We start from the raw sequence: 8699 nt of genomic DNA, 5'->3' as shown, positions 1-8699 counted from the left end.
CTGCCAGAGGCAATTGAAATGTATTAATAATAACTAAAAATGTAACATAGTGAATAAGGATGAAAGTCTAAGAGATGAATGCATGTATTAAATAATTAGCAAATAAAATTAGTTTAAAAAAGTCTCTTCTTAAGATAAATGTACCGGTTTCAGCAACTACATACGAATAGGCTTAGGTCTGCATGGGGATTTTCGTTGGGTGTTGTTGATTTGAGATAAATATTCTCCAGTATTCGATTTTAATGGAGCTCGTATTTAAATAACACAGTGTTACAAGACCGAATAACAAACAATTTTGTAAACATGTATAACTAAGTGACGAATATACTGAATATAAATAACAGGCAATACCAGTGAAGATCAAAAAAAAGGGTGTTATATAAAAATGACTTAACACCCTTTTACTGTCACGCCCTACATAATATTACTTCTTTCGCTTTGCTTTAGTCCAAAAGAGATGTAAAATAGCAAATCTAAACCCAGAATCCATTTAAAACCCTAAAATGTTCAATTTGTGGAAATAAATTAAGGTAAAATGAACTCACCTTAGGGCCTGTTCAAATATTATGTAACGCGAAAAACGTTGTTTTTAAGAACCCCCCACCCCCTCGTAACAATCTGTAACAAAATTTAGAACTACCCCCACCCCCATGCGTAACGCGTAACAAATACATTTTTTTTGAGAAAAATCTTGTTTTTGGTAGAATTTGAACCACGATACAATAAATTATTATTTTTTGTGTATTTTATGCTATTTTGAAGACAATAACTATTTTTTGAAAAATATAAATATTTTTTCTCATTGTTACGCGAGTTAAGTTTATACGAACGGATTTCTCTTTTTAAAAAAGGTTACTTCATCATTCGCGAGTCTAAATCGAACTGATTGCTTTATTCAATATTGAAACTTATTACACCTCAAATGCTTACACTTGCACTTTCCGTCGTCATCGTCGTCGCACGCCGAAACTGCCAGGTTGCTCGATGTTACCATCCGTTCTGATGCCGTCGTCAGCATTCTGTAATGCCCTCGTTCTGGCGGCCCGTCGCCAACTCGTTGCGATGAGGTCGTCAGCTTTTTCTACCACCGCTGGGGTAGCTTCGTTGCTAACTCGTCCCTTCCTGAGAGATGAGGCTCCGTCTGAATCACATACATCAATGTCGTAGGTTTGATCCTGGGTTGAATATCCACTATCGGTTCCTGTTTGATTGTGGCGTTAGATGCTTGTATCTTCAAGGTAGCTGATCTGTTGGAGAAAATTTTCAAAAGAATTGCGATACCGATTATCATGCAGGGGAGGGAGAGGATTCCTCCAAAAATGGGCCACGAAGGCCACTGGATGCTGGTGTTGTTCAATCGAATGTACTCCATTTCCTTTCTCATCTCTAGATGCAAACTATGTAGATGTTCCAAACTGAGGTTTGCTATTGTAAATTGCTTTTGTATTGCAAGACCGTCCAATGGCAGCTGTATTGGACTTCCAGCTATATTCTGTATGGTATTAGAATAGCTGATGTTGTTGATGATTACTTCGCAATCGTGAAATGATATCAAAAATGTTCCAGATAACGTACGGTTACCGATTCCACAATTTGATGCGAAGGATATGTTTTTGTTTGAGTTCAAAATGATGTTTTCGTCATTTATAAATGTGATTTCCTCCTTAGGTGGGTTCATGGTGTAGTTGCAGCTTGCTTGCTGTCCCGAGAGAAGGTTTGGTACACATTTGGATTTGTCCGCTTCTATTTGGTGGACTTTGTATATAGTTGCCTCTAACGAATTCACGATGTAGCCACCAGTTTCATGATGCAAATAGTTTCTTCTAGTCAAATGGATTTGCTGGTGACTAGCAGTGACGGGGAAGACGTGAATCTTGTTGAAAATCCTCGTATCCAAGATGGGGGTTTTTATCAGTAAAGTCAGCTCCTTGCTGTTGGTGGCGATCGTTGTATCTGCAAGGTTTAGTGCTTCCAAGACATTGTGAAGTGTAATATTTTGCTTGGATAAATCTTGGTACAATATTTCAATTTCATCCTGACTTAGTATTTTTTCGTTCAAAATCCGGCTTTAGCTAAAGATATACTATCAACAATCTGTTCTAATTTTTCCGCTAGATATTTTAAGTTAAGAAAAATATTTAGTGAATAAATCTCTAATGATTTAGCATTCGAAAGTTCTATTGCATCCTTGGTTTTGTAAACAAGTTCCTTCATTTGCAAATTAAGTGCCCTATTTATTCTAATCTGTTGATTATTGTTGCTAACAAGTTCGTTAATGGAAGAGTTTATTATTTTTAAGTCGTTTGCGTCCGGACTTCCTGCAATGAACTTCCAACCTGTTCCTAGACTATCCCAGCGCTTATGTCTCCTAGAAGGGGCCAAGTTTTTTAGTGTTTGATGAATTTCATCAAATTTTTGTAAAGTGAGTGGTGTGAATTGGTTGATTTTCAATTGATCAAATTGATTCCTAAGACTGTCGACATGAGCTTTCAGAGAGGTAACATTGAAATGATGAACATAGTAATGGGACGTAATTTGAATTCTTGCTAATCCTGAATGAAAGATAACAATCGGTAAATCTAGACCAACATTTGAAAAGGGCGTAACAGCCAAAATTTATTCCTTTTGATTCTTCGTCTACATATATAGCTATATATGTGGACAAAGAATCAGAAGGATTGAATTTTGGCTGTTACGCCCTTTTCAAATGTTGGTCTAGAAATGATCTATTCTTCTAACATCCACTCTTGCTTCTGTCATTAGACACAAAAATATTAACATTCTGCAAAAAGAAGAGAAGAAAAGACACAAATTAAATTTTCCTAACCTTAATGTCATTCTTATGAACTTTTCTTCCATCATCCATAGTTACAGTACTTTTGTTAACTTGCTTAATTTTGGTTTTCTTGAACCGTGGCTTGTGTTTTATTCTTTGTCTTGCATTTTCGTATACTTCCTGGTTACATTCAAGTTCCGTAGCTTTCTTAGATTTGTTATGGAATTTCAAATCCTTTTTCTGCTTTTCTGTTAAGTTCTTAAAACATTTTCTATGATTTCTGGGGTTCGAGGGGACGGAAGAATTATTTCAAGAGGGGTGTATTTGTTGCACTATGGATGGAGGAGTTATACGTATTGAGTGACAAAAGGAGTAGGTCATTGACAGGTTTTCCAGGATTTTCATGTTTTGTAATTCTGTAGATTTCTAAGATTGTAGAGTGGAAACGTTCTACAACACCATTCATTTCGCTCCGTCCTGTAGCGGTAACATATGGTTCAATATGATGTGTGTTGTAAAAGTTTACCAAATCTCCGGTCATGAAAGATTTTTCACCATCCATGACTACTATTTCTGGGGGATTGTAATTTAAAAGGAGTTCCTTTACGGCAGGGACTATATCGACTGCTGCTCTTGACTCAACGTGTTTAATTTGCGCAAATTTAGAAAACTTGTCGATATAGGTAAGGAAGTGGTCACTTTCAAGGAATAGGATGTCTATATGAGCGATTTTGAAAGGGGCATTTGGAATAGGTGTGGCCTGAAGAGGGAAGTCAATAGGGTTACGATTATATTTATTCTCGTGACAAATTTTGCAATTCATCACGAAATCCTTCAATTTTTGAGCAAGTTTTGGAAAATAAAACTTCCTCAAAATTTGTTGTTTGTTTTCCTCAGCACCACGGTGTGCTCTGTAGTGTTCTGTTGGATGATGTTCCATTGTTCATCTTCCTCTTGCACATCTTGGAGGATCTTTTGGCTGAAACGGATTTTTAACAACCTCTTAGAACCAAAATGCTTCTTATAAATTTCCTGAATTTTGCCCATCAGTGTTTCGGTTGTTAACAATCCATTTACTTTCGAAAGATCAAAATGTGTTTTTAGTACCTGTAAAATAGAATCATCGTTAATATCAGGTAATGTAATTTCGATTCTAGTGTAGTTAACAAATGGATTTGATACCTTTGTGTTGGTCGGGCCCTCCCTCAGAATAACTTGATGTTTAAAGCCGTTAATAGGAGCCTCGGTAGACTCAATGTAAAAATCATCGCTATTCTCAGCAGAGTGTTGAGTTGCCGTCATGGAACAAACCATTCTACTTAGAGCGTCGGCAACTACATTGGTTTTACCTGGTTTATACATGATCTCATAATCATGTTCCTCAAGATACGATTTCCATTTTTAATTTAGCATTCGTGTTTTTAGGTGATAACGCAAAGGTGAGGGTTGATGATCGGTAATTACTTTGAATTTTGCTCCGTAGAGATAGTTTCTGAAAGTTTGAAGTGCCCAATATATGGCCAGCATTTCTTTTTCCGGTACTGAACATCCTTCTTCCGATTTTGATAGGGTTCTGGATGCAAAATGTATAGGTTTGTCTTTACCTAATTCCCCCTGCGATAGGACGGCACCGATTGCATAGTCGGAGGCGTCCGTAGTAAGGATAAACGGCTTGTTAAAGTCTGGGTAAATGAGAATATCAGATGATGATAGCAAGTTTTTCATTTTTTGGAAACATAGTTTCTCCTTGTCGTTAAGTGATATTTTCTGTTGGATGCGGGGCTTCTCCCCTTAAAAGGTTTGTCAGAGGTTTTGCGATTTTTGCAAAATCTTTTGACAAATCTTCGGTAATATCCCATCATTCCTAAGAACCCTCGGAGTTCCTTTAGATTTTTGGGTTCTGGAAATTGATTAATTGCCTCGATTTTCTTTCCATTTGGTTTGATTCCTCTGAGCTTATTATGTATCCCAGAAATTCTACCTCATGATGTAAAAATTCCGACTTATCCAACTGAATTTTCAATCCAGCCTCATTCAAAGTCGTGAATATTATGTCTAAATTATTTAAATGTTCCTCGAGGTCCTTTCCAAAAACGATTACATCATCGATGTAAACGTAACAAATTTTTCCAATGTGTTCTCTAAGAACATCATCGGATTGCTCTTTGAAAAGTTGCGGGTGCGTTCTTCAACCCAAATGGCATTCTGGTAAATTCATACTTGCCATTATTGATCGAGAACGCTGTCTTTTCGATGTCACTGGCTTTCATCCGTATTTGATGGAAACCAGATGCTAAATCCAAAGTGGAAAAATATTTATTGCCTTTCAATTGGTCAATAACATATCCAATTTCAGGCATAGGGTAGCGGTCGGAAATGGTCTTTTCGTTCAGTTTCCTGTAATCGATGACCATCCTAAATTTCTTTTCACCGGATGCATCTGCCTTTTTTGGCACTATCCATACTGGTGATGTCCAAGCTGAGCGAGAAGGTCTAATTATTCCGTCAGCTAAAAGTTTGTTAACCTGCTTCCGAACTTCTTCGGTGTAAGCAGCAGGATACGGATACACCTTTTGGTGAATTGGTACATCATCGGTAGTGTTGATAGAACATTCTACTGTGGTACCGCAAGTAAGTTTTGTATCCGGTTGATGAAAAACTGCTGAATGAGCGCTCAAAACTTTTTGAAGCTTATCTCTTTCGTTAGTTGACAAGTGAGATATTCTGAATAAATTATTGGATGTTGGGTTTGCGGGGTTATATCGTGAAAGTGGGATACTTAAATTTTCAATGCCTTTTTTCAAATGTAAAACATTATTTTCAAGATCTACTATTGCGTTGAGTGCTTGTAAAATACCTGTTCCAATAATTCCTTTGAAAAATGGATGAAACTTGTGAAGCAAAAACTGTGCAGAATGATTGATTTTGGGGTAGAAAAATACAATGTCAATGGCTGAAGTTGCATGAAATTTACCACTAGCACTAGAAATTTTATCAGCGTTGAAATCATAGGGTCTGGAACTTTTATACTTGTAAGCTAGTTTTGGTTCAATTATATTTATATTAGCACCTGTATCTATGAGAAATGGAAAATTTCCGATACTGGTTTTCAGATAAATGTACGGAAGAGTTGGAGTTACCAACTCGGCTTCCATTCTAAAAAATTGGTCTGAGAAGAAGTTGAAGGTTGAGGATCTTCTTCTTCTTGATTGATTTGATTTTCCTCAGCCTTCGGCTCATCGTGATGATGAACATCTGGCTGAGATTGCTCCTCTGAAATTTCGTCTTGATAATAGTAGTTGTCAAAAAAATCTGTGCTGGGGTAGTAGTAATCAGGGTAGTAGAAATCATATGGATAACTGTATTCCAAAGGATGAGCCATTCGTTTAAAATTTGGTTGTTGATCGTAGGGTGGATGTGATCTTTTTATTCCCATGGAGGCCTATTGCCATAATTAATATTCCTAGATCGGATACTAGGATCTACTTCCATGGGTTCCGGTTTGGGAAGAGGTCTGTTAGGTTGCTGGAAGGATTATTTTGGAATCTTGGTTGTTGGAGATGCTGAGGTTGGCGGACAAATGGAGGTTGTTGGAAAAATGGAGGTTGTTGGAAAAATGGTGGTTGATGGGAAAACGGTCGCATCTGGTGCATTGGATAGAAAGGTTGTTGGTGTCTAGAAGAAGTTGGATGGGGTGATGGTCTCCTTGGAGGGATTCTTGGTGGTTCGAGTTCTCTAGGTTTTGGAGCTTGAGCATTATGCTCATTTCTATAAGGAGCAGATCGAGTATCCATATTGAAGTAATCTAAGCAGAATTGATATGCATGATTCAGAGTTGTCGGGTTGAAAGTTTTTATATGGTGGCACAGAGGTTTTTCTAAACCTCGTATAAAAGAGTCGATTGCTTTTTCTCTAAAATAATCGATATGAGAATTTGCATGCAAAAAAATTTAGGTTCCGTTTGAATCTGTGCTATTATTGACGACAACAGTTCATTGACGCGAGAATAATAGGTGCCTAAGCTCTCGTTACTCGCTTTTTTAATTGAAGTGAGTTCAAAATCCAATGTTTTCAAATCTCTCTTATCTCTATAATAGAGAAGCAGGGTGTTCTTAATTTGGGTCCAATTATGCATGATGTTGTTTGCATTTAGAATATCGGCAGCTTCTCCTCTGATTTTCCGTCTTACAGAGCGACCAATTAACTCAATTTGAGCATCTGTAGCTCCATGTGCCCGGTACATATCAATTACCCCTTGAACGTCTGCTAACCAATTGATAAGCTCAGTTGGTTTGCCATCGAAAGGTTGAAGATCACGCAAAAAATCGGGCAATCTCCCCAATTCGATAAATTGTTGCATGGTTAGCTGAATTGGAGCAGCATCTTGCTCTGCTCTCGCACCGTTGTTATCGCCAGCTTGAGCCATGTCAAAAACAAAATATAAACTTTTCACAGATTCCAAGTTCACTCACTAATCTTATTTAACACTTTCCTACTAAACACTAATCTTTAATGTGGCTAAACACTTATATCAAAGTTGCAAAGAATCAAACACTTATTCAAAACTTTTTGGGTCACGGTTTGGGTCTAATTATATGTTCACTTACTCCTTGGATCACTAGTTAAAATATAAACGAAAGAATTACTTACATAGAGGACCTGGTCCTGTGTTTGGCCAACATTAGGGTCGTTGGTCTTGATGATGGCTGTCCTTCCTCAGTCGGGGGATCTGCAGGCAGGCACTTTTGGATTGTTCCGTTTTGCTCCTTCGCTACTCTGGTCCAGCCGTGCCGATCTGGTTTTCCTTTTGGAGTTTGTCCACAGTGTCCTGCAGGTCGCTTTGTGATATGTGCCTGGCTCTTTGAACCAGGGAAACCGGTACTGGAATCCACTAAGATTTTTGCACTTATCACTTTATACTATTCCCGAATAGGAGGATCTCGCCGGAGCCTCCAGTTAAGTTTATACGAACGGATTTCTCTTTTTAAAAAAAGGTTACTTCATCATTCGCGAGTCTAAATCGAACTGATTGCTTTATTCAATATTGAAACTTATTACACCTCAAATGCTTACACTTGCACTTTCCGTCGTCATCGTCGTCGCACGCCGAAACTGCCAGGTTGCTCGATGTTACCATCCGTTCTGATGCCGTCGTCAGCATTCTGTAATGCCCTCGTTCTGGCGGCCCGTCGCCAACTCGTTGCGATGAGGTCGTCAGCTTTTTCTACCACCGCTGGGGTAGCTTCGTTGCTAACTCGCGTACCAATTTCTTGAAGGATCCCCACCCCCTATATTTTGCGTAACAAATCGTAACAAAAATAAAACAACCCCCCACCCCCTATTGCGTTACGTAATATTTGAACAGACCCTTATTTCATGATGGTACTTACCATCCACGTCCTATGTACCATTGTCCATACTAACCCACCTTCGTAGACGTCGGATTGCTGATCAATGCTATTGACGATATTGTGTGCACACGATATGCTTTGAGCCAGCCACTTTTATCGAAAAACCGGTAAAATGACGGATGAGGAAATTTTAGCGTCTCTTTCACGTCCTACTTCGATCTCCAGAAGGCACGTTGATGAAACGTCCACGAAAAAGGTTATAACGCTACGAAGATTGAGTGTTCCAACTATACGCAAACTGTACTGATCAAGTGAGGTTGTGTAAACTATTTGCCAGTCGGTCGTCAAGGTCAGACCCGACCGCTCCTCCAATGTGGACGTGTACTATACACATGTGGAAGTGTTGGCTTGAGAAATGGATTGCGAGTGATTTGACTATGCGTCCAATTTGGGAATCTCGAGCTCGTTCAGTAGCCGCTAGGTTGCGAAGGCCGACGCGAGGTCCTTCGTAGCTTAGTTGGTTGAAGCACCAGTCTAGCGTACTGTAGGGTCATGGGTTCGAGTCCCATCGA

The 8699-nt window shown here is 38.6% G+C and overlaps 1 protein-coding gene across 1 annotated transcript; it reads right to left on the bottom strand.

The window, feature by feature from the left end:
* Positions 1 to 863: 863 nt before the first annotated feature.
* Positions 864 to 7937, bottom strand: LOC134210048 (uncharacterized). Its single transcript, XM_062686070.1, is given in 4 exon segments — positions 864 to 2061; positions 2064 to 2579; positions 4381 to 4458; positions 7850 to 7937. Coding segments are annotated over 4 exon segments (1662 nt in total). The 3' UTR covers positions 864 to 1081.
* Between the last annotated feature and the right edge of the window lie 762 nt (positions 7938 to 8699).

The sequence above is a fragment of the Armigeres subalbatus genome, chromosome 2, assembly GCF_024139115.2.
Source record: "Armigeres subalbatus isolate Guangzhou_Male chromosome 2, GZ_Asu_2, whole genome shotgun sequence".
In the NCBI taxonomy this organism is placed as follows: Eukaryota; Metazoa; Arthropoda; class Insecta; order Diptera; family Culicidae; genus Armigeres; species Armigeres subalbatus.
Note: the sequence above shows the minus strand (reverse complement) of the source record. Positions and strands in the feature narration are given on the sequence as shown.